We start from the raw sequence: 16,066 nt of genomic DNA on the forward strand, positions 1-16,066 counted from the left end.
TACAGTTGGATGTGTAATAGCAAACTATAATATGGGTAGGAAATTAACATAACAAAACTCAATGTGAGTTCATAAAAAGTGGGAGAGGATATTTATTTCAAATAAAGCTGATTTCAGTCACACCCATTTCCTCATAGATTTCACTCTCTCACATGCCTACATTCACATTTTCTGAAGCACTATGTTGTGTATGTCTAGCCAGTCTGTCCAGGATCACTTTTGTGTGATATGGAGGACAAGGGACACTGATCATCAAGTGCTGGCAATGTCTCTTGGGTTCCTTTTGATTCGTGATGACAAACTGGTTTTGGGATGAGTCTTTTATACACTGTAGGAGTCATTGATTTTTATGACATGATCTTTTGCCTCTTAATCTTGCCTCTTTCATCCTTCATGTTTCTTCGGCAAGGGTGCTGCCCATTGTCCTTCCTTCCTTATTTTGGTATCTTTATTACTAAAGTCCATCTGTCCACTAGTCCAACAGGAAGAGGAATGTGATATATACACATACCAACGTGATACATTCTTAACTGTTTCCATGCCTGTAGATGAAGATGGCAATATTTTAATAAGTATTTTGAGCTGAGGAATATCCTTATCAACCTCAATGCCTTGGTACTCATATAGTCCTTATGGGAGAAATAATACGTTTATATATAGGGATCTGCAGATTCTCTACAGTTCTTCAGCCAATGTTTTTGAGTACCAACTCTAGAACATCAGCCAAATGAATCCACACAAGATTAGATGAGATCTATGACAACTACAGCAGTTACAATTTATATATTGTAATGGTAGTCATAGTAACTTAAATGTGGCACAAGATTTTGAGACAGGGAATATTGTCTATAACAGATGGAGAGGTAAATAAACCTTCATGCCTGTTCAGACCTCCTGTTTCAGACTTCAAGATGATAGGTTCCAGAAGCTATCAATCATCTTTGTTTTCTCTAAATCATATTATTTAGGGTGAGACATTTATTTCATCTAATTTCATTATTTTATTTTATATATATATTATGCATACATTCGTAAGCATACCTGGAATGTTCAAATGAATTTATAAACCCTGGACTCATTCCTATCCAGTTTCAGCCAAACAGTTTACATAGAATCAGAGTAACTACAACAAAGTCTGATTTTTATGGAGAATATGAACAGGTAAAGATTTAAGGCAATGAGCCCCGAACTCTGTCCTTTTCTTTTCCTGCACTAAGGCAGTAGCTGGGCTAAATAAATTCTCTATTCTTTCTGTTTTTATCATTTCAGATAACCCAAAACAAAGCAGCCGTGTTCCAGTGTTCATTAAGGTTTTGGATGTAAATGACAATGCTCCAGAGTTTCCTATGTTTTACGAGACTTTCGTCTGTGAAAATGCAAAGGCAGAACAGGTGTGTTGACTGCTTGTACTATGAAAATATTCCATATGGATCGAGTTTCGGTACCACTCTTGCATCACCTCATCAAGAGGTGTACTTTGCATTGCAACAAACTGTTAGTTTTGCAAAATTTAATTAAGAGAGTGGCTGCACAGAATCTGATTATACTTAACATCCTTGTAGCTAATGTGACACTATGTTTTACACAGTTGCTTTCTGTACTGTGTCTTGTTATCTCTGATGCATTTTCCTTTTGAGATCCTCTGTTATATTCAGGCATTTCCACTGCCTCCTTCATAAAAAGAGTTACAGGTCTGTACAAAGTCCTGTCTGTCATATAACTATGTGCTGCCAGATAACTCTTTCTCCACTAGTCCTCTGTTAAATGGTTCCAAGCAGCAGATAATTTAGATGACTCAGCCAAGTAAGTCCTGTGACATGGCATTTGGGTGGAAAAATATACAGACAGCTTGTACTGTCTCATCTTTTATTTCTATTCCTTGTCAAATGCAAACATTTCCTATCCCGCTGGAGTGCCACCAGCCCAAGCCTTCCCTTGAATTCAACATGATCCTCCTGCTGATCGCCAAATTCATTAGGTTACTGAGCAGACAGCCTGGGATACAATAGCATGGTGATCCTAAGCAGCATCAGCAGCACATGAATCACTTTTAATAAGCTCACTGCAGCAGCATCAACTGCCTAAAAATGGAAGAAAGAAGTTAATACAATAAGATCACTCTACAACCCTAGTATAGCTAAATAAGAGTAAGGCCCCATAACTCTGGAGATAATGGGGTTTTTTATTATTTTTTTTCAGCTGATACAAACACTAAGTGCCGTCGATAAAGATGACTCTTTCAGTGGACACCAGTTTTCATTCTCCTTAGCTCCCGAGGCAGTCAGCAGCTCCAACTTTACACTCCAGGACAACAGAGGTGAATTTCTAGGAAGACTTTATTAACTCATCCTTGCTTTTGCTCCTCAGATGAGTACTCATATAATGTTTGCTTTGTGTTTCTAGACAACACAGCAGGGATTTTCACTCGAAAAACCAGATATAACCGGCATGAAATGAGTACCTATCTCTTGCCAGTGGTAATATCAGACAATGACTATCCTATCCAGAGCAGCACTGAAACAGTGACTATTCGAGTATGTGCTTGTGACCATCGAGGAAAGATGCTGTCCTGTAATGCAGAAGCTTTGATACATCCTACTGGTCTTAGCACTGGGGCTCTCATTGCTATTCTTCTCTGTATCATTATACTACTAGGTAAGTGGCAGAGAGACATTGTTCCTTTCAGAGCTGGATTACAAGTGAACATTTCACACAAATAATACATGGGAAGTTTCTTTCCTTAATACTTGCAAGACAAATTAAACTAGCTTTCCTCAAAGTAAATGTTACAAAGGGACAGAACTCTTCCAGATAAGAATGATCACTCTCATAGATGACAGTGACTTATTTTCCATAGCTACAAGTGATTATGCCAAGACTAGGGCAACAGCAAAGCAGAGATAACAGATGTCTTATCCTGCATTTATATTATTTTATTTCCTTCTCTAACGGCTACTGCAGATGTGGTGGATACAAGTTGATGAGATGACTAGGCTCTGCCCTCCAGTCAATGGAGACAGTCAGCTCTAGACAGCCATCCATCCCATGCTCTTACCTGTATCTGAGGTGGATGACACAAATCATCCTTTGGAGGTGTTTGACTATTTCCAGTGACTACAGAAGGTGGTCAGATAACTTAGTTTTAAATAATTAACTTTCCACGTCTACAGTGAGGAGAAATGAATCGCATGCAGTGCTTTTGTTCTGCTGGAGATGGATACTGAAAGGGAGTGACTATAAAAGCACTCTCTCAAAAGCTAGTGTCCTCTATTTCTAGCACTTAGGGATACGAAAAAAATGGAATCTCCTGAGTTTGAAGGATGTGTAGGCTACAGCACTTACAGGTGGTCATCATTTTTTAATCAAAAAATAAGGGTGGTTTGCAATGTTTCTCTGCATATTCCTCTCAACCAGGTTCCACCTCTCTTGTGTGCCATACAGCAAACAAGAAACCTGCCCTTCAGTCTTTAACCAGTCTAGTCATCTGATGAGAACAGTTCTCAAGGAGACTTCATTAGTCACCATTAGCATCTGCCCAGGAAAAAAGGAGTCAGACCAGTTTTACAACAGTAGAGTCAAGCAAAAGAGAAAAAAATGTTTCCTCAGTGCCTTCACTTGTTTCTGCCATACTCCTATCTCCTTCAGACACACTGATCACCATAGAATCGTAGAACCATAGAATCAGTAAGGTTGGAAGGGACCTCTGGAGATCATCTAGTCCAACCCTCCTGCACCACAGGAGAATCACCTTGATCTTTACAATTAGCAAAAAATACTCCTCTCCAGTCACGAGTTAAAGACTACATAGTGACTCTCCAACTTCAGCAATATTGTCACAGCTTTCTCAGATAAATGCTATCCCTTTTTCAGAAAGGATTCTCACAAGGAAGTGCAGACAGGATCCCCAGGGCCCTTAATTTACTTTTTTTTTTTTTTCTTCTTTTTTCCCAAAACTGGTATGAATGTATCTAAGTGCTGAGCCTGCTTTGTATCAAATTCCTTATCAGACAAAGAAATCTGATTCTGCAGATAGCTTTGCACTAGTTAGCACAACTGTGCTCATTAATATCAATCTGTCATTAAAACAACTTCCTGTTTTATGTCAGTCGAAAATAATTGATTCTGTGTGCTAAGCAGTACTTTATGTCAATTATTGCTCACGCCGTCATGCACCATAAGCAGATTTTCAATTAACTCTACTATATAATTTTCTATTTTCAGTCTGGTTGCTGGGTTTGCATGTGAAACTACTACTGAGTGAAAAACAATAGTCCTGGGTAGACTTGATCCCAAATTTAAAGTTTGGTATCAACAAAAACTATTTGAAAAATGCTGATTTTATTTGCAGTATAAGTAGGCCAAGTGGTTTATTAAGAGGCCTCAAGTATTGCTAAAAATGGACCAAATAAAGGTGATGTGCTTTAATATCCAACATCTAGGGTTTTTTTGTCTTCAAGTTCAGCAAAAATTAAGAAAACCTAAGTATCAAGGATGTGACGTAATTATTAATGAAAGTTAAGTAATGACAGTTATTGTGCCTTGACTCTCACACAATTTTAGGAATCACCCTAGCATAGTCTACGTAACATTTTGTTAATGGATACTTCAGCAAAACTTCCATGTAAAAAGAAAACTGTACCATTCCTGTGCTTTCTCAGATAATTCTGTCAGTCCCTATTCTAGAAGCCCATTCAAAATTGACTCTTTGGTTTTCAAGTTCTCCATGATTTTGTTCAGATACCTCTGTTCTCTCATATAGAATTTTCCCAGTCTTCCCAAATAGTCTTATAGCTTTATGCTCTTTAAGACAGGATTTCTCTCTTACTTTGCTTTTGTACAGCAGCATAAAGAAACATCATTCAAATTAGGGCCTTTAGGTGACACCATGAGTAAATTATCATTAGTGTGAGAGTGTGAGGCTTTCATCATCTGAACGAGCCTTCCTAATTCTTTCAGTTTCATCACTTCACTGATTTTCTTTCAACTCATACTGACAGATATTCTCACACTAGTCTGTGACAAAGACACCGCAGGAATTAGGAGAGTATTCTCCTACTTTATCCTGTCTTCCTCTATAGTCAGCAGAGAGAAACAGAGCAAGAGCCTTTCCCAGAATATGCTTAAGCTCACCTACAAAGAGGATCTTGCTCTAAGTTAACTTTATTTATTTATTTATTTATCTTTTAGTCTGACAAGTGAAACTAAGGAATATTAGTTTCAATGGGCTAAAATTTTGTTTTGGGGATATCCTGACTTCCACACAGTTGCAAGTGAAGTAGTAATACATCCCTGCTCCTTGCCCCTATTCATTTTTAAATATTTAATCAATCAGTTCAATCAATTTAAGAAAATACCCAACCAAAGAAGCCTGAAATTAGCTTCTAAAGGTAATAAAGTGTTGAATATATCCCCTTCCACCTTTCTGTGCCCACTTCTCTAACAGTATTAGGGACCATTATTGACTGTGAATATGTAAATCTGGATCAGAGCCTAAGAAAGAATTCCTACCCTCAGAATAAAAGATATATATATATATATATATATATATATGTATGTATGTATGTATACATACACACTTTAGAGTATACATATACTTTATAATAATATATAATACATACAATTATAGAATATTATGTAGATATATAGCGTAAAATACCTGTCTGAGAACTCTCATGTCTTTAATAGATTAAATAATACCAGTATCTTATCAGTCTTTAAGATTTAAGCTGGGTACTATTTTAAGGTGATTGTAAAAATACTGGAAAACTAACTGAACTTGTACTTTGTGCTGGCTCAGAACCCATCCCGTTCCAAACTTCTTTTCAGAGGAGGAGATGCTTATCGTTCTTGAAATGTAGCCTTGCCAACTTTTCATGATAGCCTAATAGATACTAACCTCGTCCATAGCACAAGCTTCATCTCATCCCAGAGGTTCAAGGTAATTAACACCTGATGTTATTACCTATTTTGGTGATGGTATTTCTCCCTTCCCAACTGCAATGAAACTAGCTCTGTTTTCAAAGCAACAGGTCTCTAGGTAAAACAATGACTTCTGACAAAAATCACACTCTGCGTTAGCTTCTTACAAGCTTACCATCTCCTTTCTTCTAGTGGATATCCATACCATCTCATTTCACAAGGTACACACAGGCAGACAAGGCACAATCTGAAAACCTGGAGTATATGTTTACAGTTTTGCAGAACATCCTTTAAAACTTAAGTGGTGCCACACTTCTTGTGGATTTTAACAGAGCAAGGGATTAACTTTTCCCTTTCTCTTCCTCTGTTATTTTTTGTTTCCAGTTACAGTGGTGCTGTTTGCAGCACTGAGAAGGCAACGGAAAAAAGAGCCTTTGATTATTTCCAAAGAGGATATCAGAGACAACATCGTCAGTTATAATGATGAAGGTGGCGGAGAGGAAGATACCCAGGCATTTGACATTGGCACGCTGAGGAACCCCGAAGCCATAGATGATAATAAATTACGCAGAGACATTGTGCCAGAAACACTTTTCATGCCACGGCGGACTGCAACAGCGCGAGATAACACGGATGTCAGAGATTTCATTAACCAAAGGTTAAAGGAAAATGATACAGATCCAACTGCACCCCCATATGACTCGTTAGCAACCTACGCATATGAAGGTAATGGTTCTGTGGCGGAGTCCCTCAGCTCCTTGGAGTCAGTGACTACAGAAGGAGATCAGGACTACGATTACCTCAGTGACTGGGGACCTCGATTTAAAAAGCTGGCAGATATGTATGGTGCAATGGACAGTGACAAAGACTCTTAATCTGTTGCCTTTTTTTTTTTCCTTCATTTTCAAAAACAGCATTGAGATATGTGAAGTGGCTATTTCTTTCTATTTCTCCACAGCTCTGTGAAAGGGTTCTCTATCCTACCAGTTCTAATTGTCTAATGACTGCAGTCTGTGTGGCTCAACTGTCAGAAAACTTTTTCTAGTATCATTTTATGAGCTTCCAAGAGGCAAAGTTATTATTTTTTAGTGTAACCAGTTTACCAAGTCAATCGTACAGGCACAGCAGTAGAATGAAGGGGGAAAAAAGGATCAGATGGGGAGCAATATTTTTACTTGTTCTGCTTATATTGTAAATTGGAGTATATTACTGTTTAAGCTCACTTACTCTTTTTACTTGTATTCAGATTATTCAGCTCAGACAACTGCTCTGTTGATTGTGTATTGCACATCCTTATGTAATGAGGTACCCTAGTTTAACCTATGTATTATAGTCAAAAGTAGTGGTGGTGGAATGGAGGTTTATTACACAAGTAGAGTCAGCTGAGAAAAACCATCAAATATGCATTTTACTCATGAGGAGGGTAGACAGGCCTAATAGTCATTCAGATCTGAGTGTTTTTCTAGAACTTGCCATTGCCCCAATGCACTGAATCATATTAACACATACATATATTTCATTGACTGCTATGTATATATTCTTCTGACCTAGCATTGCTGGAGAAATTTGTGTGTGTGCATGTGTCTGTGGTCAGTAGCCCCTGTATCTAATTCTCAGACAGTTTCCAAGTTCTAACCCAGCCTTGCCTTGTGACATGCAGCATGTCATCTAATCTAAGTCCAGATCGTGACTTGGAGGAAGGAGCAGAAAAAAAGCTTTTCTTTGTACTTCGGATGGCTTCACTTGCACATCAGTTCAGTGGTGCCGGCCACTGTGCTGGGGGTGTGGGAGTCAGGCTTTTCATATCTATCTACTTCTGCCTCTTCACATGTGCAAGAGGGGAGTGGTTGCTTTAAGGTGACTACCACTCACTGGGGCAAGAGAAGTAACTGCATAGGAGGAAAAGAATACTTTTATGCCCTGAATGGATGTCCAGGGTGGCTCCCCGACTGACTCTCTGGCCAGTTTGGCCATCTGTAAAGCGGGGAAACAATGCCTACCTCATCAGGATGTTGCAAGGATTAGATGAGTCATTTGCAAAATTCTTTAGAGAGAGAAGATGCTGGCATTCTGCACTAGGATGTAATTCTTCATCTTTTAGGATTTTTCCGCCATTTCAAGCCCTGAGTGCACAAGAATCAATTGTCATTCTAGAGGCCTGAACAGTAGGGTTTATAACTATAATTCTCTTTTTAATAAAGCTAGGGACATTAAATACTTCACCAAAAGATAGCATTTTAAACAGAAATCCTCCATGGGTATATTAATTCACTTTGCAAAGTTAAGCAATTTTTGACTGGGCTGTTGTAAGGAGAAAGGGAATGCCACAGTACTTGTATCAAAACCTTTTCTTTATAGCTTGTGTACCACCCAGTACTTCTGCTGATTTGTCAACAACATGCAGTGGCTGCTATTCAAATCCAGCCATTCAGAAGAGGCCTTTTGGAGAAAATCCTGAGGGGCAGCAATGGGGCCCACTCAGTTTCAGGAGCCAAAAGCACTCCTGAGTCCCACAGCAGGGACATAGCCTGTGACACCATACCAAGGAAAGGGGCAGATATGCGCGTTCGTGTGTGTGTGTTTATACACACATTCACACACCTCTCATAAATAATCTCATTCATCTAATTTTTGAAACAGTATTTCATACTAGAATTACAAGCATGGATTGACTCCCCCTCTCCATCCCCTGCAAGAATCTTCAGTGAAACAGTTTGAAAACCAAACAAGAGCTCCAATTTACTCAAAAAATAAAATACAAGGGAAAAAAGTTCATAAACAAAAAATTAAAAAGGATTAAAAATTAATCCCTGGAATTCATTACTCAGAGAGAGTTAAACAAAGAGAGTAGTAGGATGCCAGAGTATTAAATATTTATGAGCACAGCAACATAATTTCAGATTTTGCAAACCAACTCACAGCTAAAAGGACAAGCAGCCTGCATTGAGATGCCCACCCATGATCAGAAAGAACTGCTTTGCAGCGGATATCATTACACAATTACAAGTTTAAAGCAAAGTAGCTAGTGGTTTATAGCTGTCCAGCATCATAGGTAACACAGGTCATCAGAGCAGAGAGTCCCCAGTTTTGAAAGCTGCTGAGCCTCCAGTCTCACTGATTAAGGCTTCTCCAGGCTGCTTTATTCCAGTGGAGATAGGTGCCTGAGCATGCTGTGCCTATCACAAGCGCAATGATGCGCCTAGGCTCTTAGCATTCTCTTAAGGATCCCTCTGCAGTTTAAGATGACACCTTTAAAAATCAAGCCCTCCATGGCTTCCTTGAAATCAGAGCATCCAGAAGGCAGCCTGTCTGAGACTGGGTTCTGGCACACAAAGCAGACGATGTTTCCAAAATGGTTTTCAGCAACATGGGTAGAGAAGGAAATGCTTGGCACCACCTACTGCAGGCCCCTCACTTTGGGCTGGTCTCCTCACACTGTCAGTGGAGAGATGACAGTGCCCTTCAGGGGGCTCTTTCAAGCAGGAGCCTCTCTTCAGTGCTCCACACTGCTCCCTGCAAGGTGCCCATTTCTCGCCCTTTGCAGTACAGTGAACCCACAGCAACTTGCCTCAAACTCAGAACAACAGAGACGACCAGTGTCAGCGAATTCTCCCTTCCCCTCCTCCAGCCCCTAGGAAACAGATCTGTATGGGGAGGGGAGGTGATGGCAAGGGGATGGCTGTAAGACCTTCCAAGCCTGTGGATGCCCAGGCATTCGGCCCTGCAAGCCATTCTCAGCCCAAAGGGAAGAGAGAGACACTGCCACATGACTGAAGGCAGTCCCTATACCCACCTCGACACAAGGAGCCTGCCCATAACCCTGACTGGACCAACCTGCAAGTAAATTTGCCTTGGTCAAGTGGAATAACAAGATGGGGGTGGATCACTGATCTCCTTTCAACCATTTTGCTATGTTCATACAGTGATTTTGTCTGAATTAGTGACAGCAACAGTTCAAGCTCAAGTTTTGCCCTTTTTTTTTTTTTTTTTAATTGACAGCCAATTTTATCTTGTCCAATGAGTAACACAGTAAATAGAGAGTGGCTACTTGTGCCTGTTATGTAAATATTTTACATAAATTATGTAATGACATCACAAATGTGGTGCCTGAATAGCAAACATTCTTCTAAAAACAAACAAAAAATTAGAGGAAAATGCATAACTCACATCTGAATTATTATTTACACACCTAGATTTTGAGTTCTTTCTTCTTCCACAAATTAGGTAGATTTAGTATCTCTCACAAACAGTAAGAAGAATTCAATTTTGACCTTCCTTCTTTCTTGGCAGTACCACAAAGTGCAATTTATAAAATTGGTACTGCATATTAAATACTTAAAATGCCATATTGCAGTGAATACAAAACTTTGCTATAGTATTTCTTTGCACCGTGTTGCATGCCAGAGTGCTAGACAATATGGAAATGCATATTATGCAATGCTTTCACGCAATACTAGAACTGTCATTTAGAGATATAGAAGTGTCAGATTATGGGTTACAAAGTGGGTTTCAAAGTTGTGTTAAGAAACTTTGCTTCTGTTTGAACAACATCTATCTGAAAAGAAGAAACAATGTTAAGAGACTTAGCTAAGCCAGGTGGAGATGAGCAATGCAGTTCACTTTTAATTTGGAAAAGCATGAGATCTAAAAACAGGTGAGCTATTAAAAGACACCAAGGAATTCAGTGGGGTTAAGGTGAAATGAGGGCCTGTTTACATGGGTGAAATTCCCAGTCTTGCTATTGCAGAACAATAAAATCTCTACAGTTACAATAGATTAAGGATTCTAGCATAGCTATTCCACTCTAACTCCCAAAGTGACCACTTTATTCCAGAAGAAGAGAAGGGATTTTATATATTTTGTTAGCTGTCAGGTCTTGCTTCACTGTGCAGAAAGGTATTTTACAGCTGTTAAACATGAATGAGAGAGGCAGTCTTCAAATTATTAAGTTTTGCAAGTAGCAAGCTGCATTACAAGGCACAACATTTTTATTTCTCAGTTAAGGAAAGAAAAGAAAAAATAACTGAATTTGTGTAATCTCATAAAAAGTGGTATGGTTATAAGCAAGCGGAGCAGGTAAAAATGGCTATAGAAATGTGTGTGCACAGGCACAGTATGAACAAAAAAATATAATGAACATTGGCAGCTTGAGAAGAGTCCATGTTGAGAAGAGTCTATAGTGCAGAGCCATTTCTACCGCCTCCAGAATTCCTGGACCAGCTAGAGGGAGTTTTGCATGGATAGAGAGCAAGATACTATCCCTTTTTTAGAATAAACAAAACAAATCTAGGCTATTTTGATTCAAATCTCTAGGGAAGAAATTCTCCACAGTTGATGAACTGGTGCAACTTTCTGATGGTTATTACTAAAGCATGTTAAACTTTTTGCAACAGGTCTATCTTGATGGCCTTCCGTAGCAGTGTTCAGTGAACTATGGCCAGTGGTTCTGAGCTGGTGACTGTGGACACCAGCACACTAGCTCTTCCTACCAGAGTGTGTTTTAAAATCCCTCTTTATGTCATTGCTATAAGAAGTATCAGATTTAAAAGACCACTGTCCCACTGGATGCTGCCATCTCCTGTCCCTTCATTACACTACTTCTGACTAGTATGTTCTAGTTCATAAACTGTGAAAGGCAGTATTCGTTTCAACCCCTCTAGAACTGTGAAACAGCAGCCTTCTCCAATAAATGTCAAAACTACAGCGTTTTTTAATATTTAGAAAGAATTGTTTTCTAAGAGACTATTTCTGTTTTTAAGAAAGAAGAACAAAAACATATTTAATGTCTATAGCCTTACACACTGCCCTGGTAGGAGGGGAAAAGCACAATAGTCAATTCACATGAGAAAGGAAGCAAGATGCCTTTCACATTTTAATGCCCGTCTGTCCTCTCAGCCATTTTATTTCAGCACAGCTGATGCAATCTTGAACCTGCCTATCGTTCCACAATACTACACTCTTCAGCCCAGAATTGTGTTTGCCATGAACAGTTCATAAAATTCAGCACTAGGTATCTAAAAACCATGTCTGGGGTTATAGGGCATTCAATAGTCAGAAAATGGGGAGTTTCAGGAAAAAGAAGAAAATTAATTGCATGGGGTTTAGGGCAGAAAGTAATTAGTCATATACAAGGCAGGCTCGTGACACTTAAAAGCCACAGAGCTGTCATATTATGCACAGTTACTAGATTTCAAAAGAGTTTTTACAGAACCTGCACTTATTTCTTCTGCATGTGTCTTATTCTTTCTTTAAAAAGAGAAGGGGAAAAAGAGAAAAAGACAGGAGCTGCAAACTTTAAAATCTCCCCTTCCACTAAGCTGATTTGACAAATAAGGCGCAAGTCCAGCACTCAGAGAAATCCTTTCCACTCCAACAGGCTTTTGACCTTTCCTATAAGACTGCACTATTTATGTAAATATACCTGGAGACACTTTCTATAAGCTTTTAGTTTTCTATGATCTATTACCTTAGTGTTTATTAAAGAAACAAATGTATAGAATTATTAAGCATTCAGGTAAAAACAACAAAGAAACAACACTACAAACATGAAATTGTCTTGGATTTTGACACACAAAAGCTCTTCAGAATCACTGTACTGTTTTAATTTTGTGACTACTTTCATTGCTTTGAAAATTAAACTTAAAAAAAGGCCTTATAATAAATGCTATGTGCATCTTAACTGTGTTACTGAGCTAAATCAATCTGGCAAACTCCTATTGCGATTTGCGATTTTTAAACCCTTAAAATGCTTTTCGGTATTGATTTTTTTTAATTAAAAATACTTCCAAGCATAAATTGAAACTGATGCCACCAACTGGGAGGATTTACTTGCTGGCACACTCCAGCTGCATAGTCTCTCACAGTGTCATCCCCTTGTTCTATGAAGGAGTCTGAGCATCGGATGGAACCGGTCACCAGCAAGCATAGAAGAACATTTATGGGCGATTTCTGTCACCCAAGAGGTTTACACCTAGAAGCTTCCATATATTACAAAGGGATCCATGCTGGAATGATTATCTCTCTTGCAGCGTGGCTGGGCAATTTGTTATGGTCAGATGGAAAGTGTGCACTCTCTCCCTTATACTTCTTGTTCACTGTAACGGCTTTTTTGGGGTGGGGGAGGGGAAGAAAGAAATTTATGAATTTAATGAGAAACCAATTTGAACAACGATTTCTCAAAGATAGAGTGAATTTGCCTTTTTGCAAATTGATTTTTGTAACAAGTTATTTATATGATATTACTTAATAAATTGTTTTTTCTAACTTGCTTTTTTTTTTCCTAATTCTCTCAATCTACGGTTTGTATTTACAAAGCTAACATAAAGATGAGTCTTAAAAAAATATATATAATAATCCCATAGTAACTTTAAGACACAGATGTGAATTGGCTCAGTCTTTCAAATGCCATTTTGGCCATGCTTGGCTTCCAAAATGCTGTAAGAGTACTAGGATCAGTGTTCCAAGATTGGTGAGGCCTCCTAAAAAAGAGTGATAATTTGAGAAGGCATCATTTAGCAATGCTTACTTTAAGGACAATATTAATATATGATCACAAGCCATGTTTTGACTAGCTGAGGTTTCCCTGAAAGTCAGCAGGAACTCTGCCCAAGTAAAGAATATGGAACACCTTCCCTGAGGCATATGAAAATCATACAATTTATAATGTCACCATTCATTTATTTGTCTTTCAGTGCATGATCTCCAAAAGGACACACTTAAGGACTGTGTTAACTTATGGAGATTCCAAATGTCATTTGCAGTATCTGTTTATATAAGGATAACAACCTCCAGAGAAAATTACTCATTTTAACATTTCCTAAATAAAGTATCTATCTATATCTGTGGAATTTCCTAAGTACAACAGCAAAGAAAAAGGTGGGAAAACTCATAGCAAAGCAGTGTACTGTCAAAAACAATTACCAATAACCAAAAAAAGTAACCAGTTTATGAACTAAATCCACAGAGTAACTTTTGTCATTCATTAGAGAAATTAGCCTATGCATCATGCAATCTTTAGTGGACCTCAAGAAGAAATCTGTATGAAAATGTCAAGAAAAAAGTTTTTTTAATCATTCAGTAATTGAACATGATGCTGTAAATACACAGGTCTGAGAAGTAATTAAAAAGCATTCACTTTTTATTTTTTTTTTTTTTTTTTTTTTGCATGCGCACACTAAGGACACACACATGCAGGCGCAAGCACACAGAGGGCACAGCTACCCTGTTCTTGGTTCTGTTGCTTTGTGTATTAGAGCAGGCCTAAAAAATCTCACAAAATGCCAGATTTAGTGTTTCATCTTCTAAACAAATACATTAGTCACAGCAGGAATCCCTATTAGCCACTTGCCAATAAGTAGCCCTGAATCTTTAATTCTCCACATATGCTGGGGGGGGGGGTCTGAGTGCCAGAAATAGAAATTAAGGACTATCACTTTTCCTTACAGGAGAGAGGAATCAGATATAGTTCTTATCTTCTTATTTGATTTACTACATCAGAGAGCACCTCAAACACACAGAGGAGTGAAATAAAGGCTGGAATTTCAGCTAGGCATTCATTTCTCAGTCATGTATTTACCAGTTTTATTCATATAAAATGCTCCCCTCCCCCCCCCCCCAAAAAAAAGCTACACATAAATCACAAAACTCCCAATATTCATCTTTCATTAATACTATCAAAGTTATTACTTTTTTTAGAGACAAGTTAACTAGATGAGCCATTAATGCCTACAGTATCTTACTCTGAAAAGTGTTACAAGTCAGTGTCGATTTTCAAGGACAGCTCAAACAAGGAAACCAAAGAAACAGGCAATACATTTCACTGAGGGTTTACCCTTGTACAAAAATTGCTGGAATGATCGCTTACATGAGCGGCCAAGTGTCAACAAAGCTCTGAATTCAGTGTTCATCCCTCCAACTTTAATCTTGTATGACATTACTTTCCCTGTTTTCTAGTATAGCTAGCTATCCAACAAATAACCATTCTCTACGTTTTCTTGTTCTTCTCCTAACCAGTCACAGCAACAAACCAAACTTCTCAGCAGCTGTCTGTTCCCATATCAGGTCCCCAAGCTTTTCTGTCTCTACAGTCAAAAAAGCTGATCCCACTTGCCTTATTCTCCACAAATTAGAAAGTGAACTTCTGGCTTGTCTGAAGTCATCAGTTACTTACTACCTATTATCAGAATTGCTCTAGGACTCATTAGGCAATTTTTAACCTTGGCAAGCCAAAAAGCGCACAAATCCATGTATTTTACTAACTAAAGGGATACTTATGGCCTACTAAGACCTAACTGTGTATCTTTACTTAAAGAAAAGAGAAGAGGCTTACTCAAAAAAGGGGGAAGAAAATCACGAAGACCATATGTAAGGTTACTTGCTGACCTGAATGTTACAAAAAACTGCAGGGTGGTTCCGCCTTCATGTAAAAAGGTCAGGAGCCAACTGTATACAGCTTCAAACCCCTTGCTGGAATTTTGCCTTTTTTCTTAACTCAAAACTCTGCTGGCTGTCTGCTCATGCATGCATCTTAATTAACAAAACAGTAAATCCCCTACTGATTACTTTTACATATTTTTCTAAACATCTGCTTCTACCTACATTGTTAGACAAAGCAGTTGTCTTTTACAACTCAGTTGGGGAACTTGTTTCTCTCTCTCACAGGACACAACTGGGTTTTTCACATAGACTATCTTAATTGGAAGTAAGCTAAATCTATTTCCCAGTTACAGCTGTAGCTTATTAGAACAAATTCTCAAACCTCCTTTAATAAAATAAAATAAAACCAGGAACATCCCAATTAACAAGCCCAAACCTTAGTAACAGGTCATCTAAGACTGCTGAATGAAAGAACTCTGATAAATGAAAGAATGATTTTTTTTGTAGGAGCCAGTGTAGTGACAGAATGGGAAAATGGGGTCTGCCTGCCCCAATCTCTGATACAGCTTCCCTAAAATACTGCTTTTTAAATGCCCACAGAGGGTGAGCTAGTAGAAGGATTACACCGTCTCTTGCTTCATATACTTTTCTCCCACATGTATCTTGCTATTCCTGTTAGGAACAGAGGTAGAGGCATCTCTGCTTCGACTCTGTACAAGCATTCGAATGACCCAGCTTTTTGTAACTAGAGTAAGGACCCCAGTTCTCTCTG

The 16,066-nt window shown here is 38.5% G+C and overlaps 1 protein-coding gene across 4 annotated transcripts in view; it reads left to right on the forward strand.

The window, feature by feature from the left end:
* Nucleotides 1-6,794, forward strand: part of LOC134136237 (cadherin-6) — a 50,101-nt gene extending 43,307 nt beyond the window's left edge. For 2 of the 4 annotated variants that reach the window (XM_062568007.1, XM_062568010.1), the window contains 4 exons: nucleotides 1,270-1,391; nucleotides 2,200-2,317; nucleotides 2,404-2,655; nucleotides 6,304-6,794. In XM_062568007.1, coding sequence (XP_062423991.1) covers nucleotides 1,270-1,391; nucleotides 2,200-2,317; nucleotides 2,404-2,655; nucleotides 6,304-6,794 — 983 coding nt within the window. Of the gene's footprint in view, nucleotides 1-1,269; nucleotides 1,392-2,199; nucleotides 2,318-2,403; nucleotides 2,656-4,221; nucleotides 4,234-6,303 lie in introns of all 4 variants that reach the window. The other 2 variants (XM_062568009.1, XM_062568008.1) reach the window with 2 other exon arrangements.
* The last annotated feature ends 9,272 nt before the right edge of the window (nucleotides 6,795-16,066 follow it).

Source organism: Rhea pennata, chromosome 2 (assembly GCF_028389875.1).
Source record: "Rhea pennata isolate bPtePen1 chromosome 2, bPtePen1.pri, whole genome shotgun sequence".
NCBI lineage: Eukaryota > Metazoa > Chordata > Aves > Rheiformes > Rheidae > Rhea > Rhea pennata.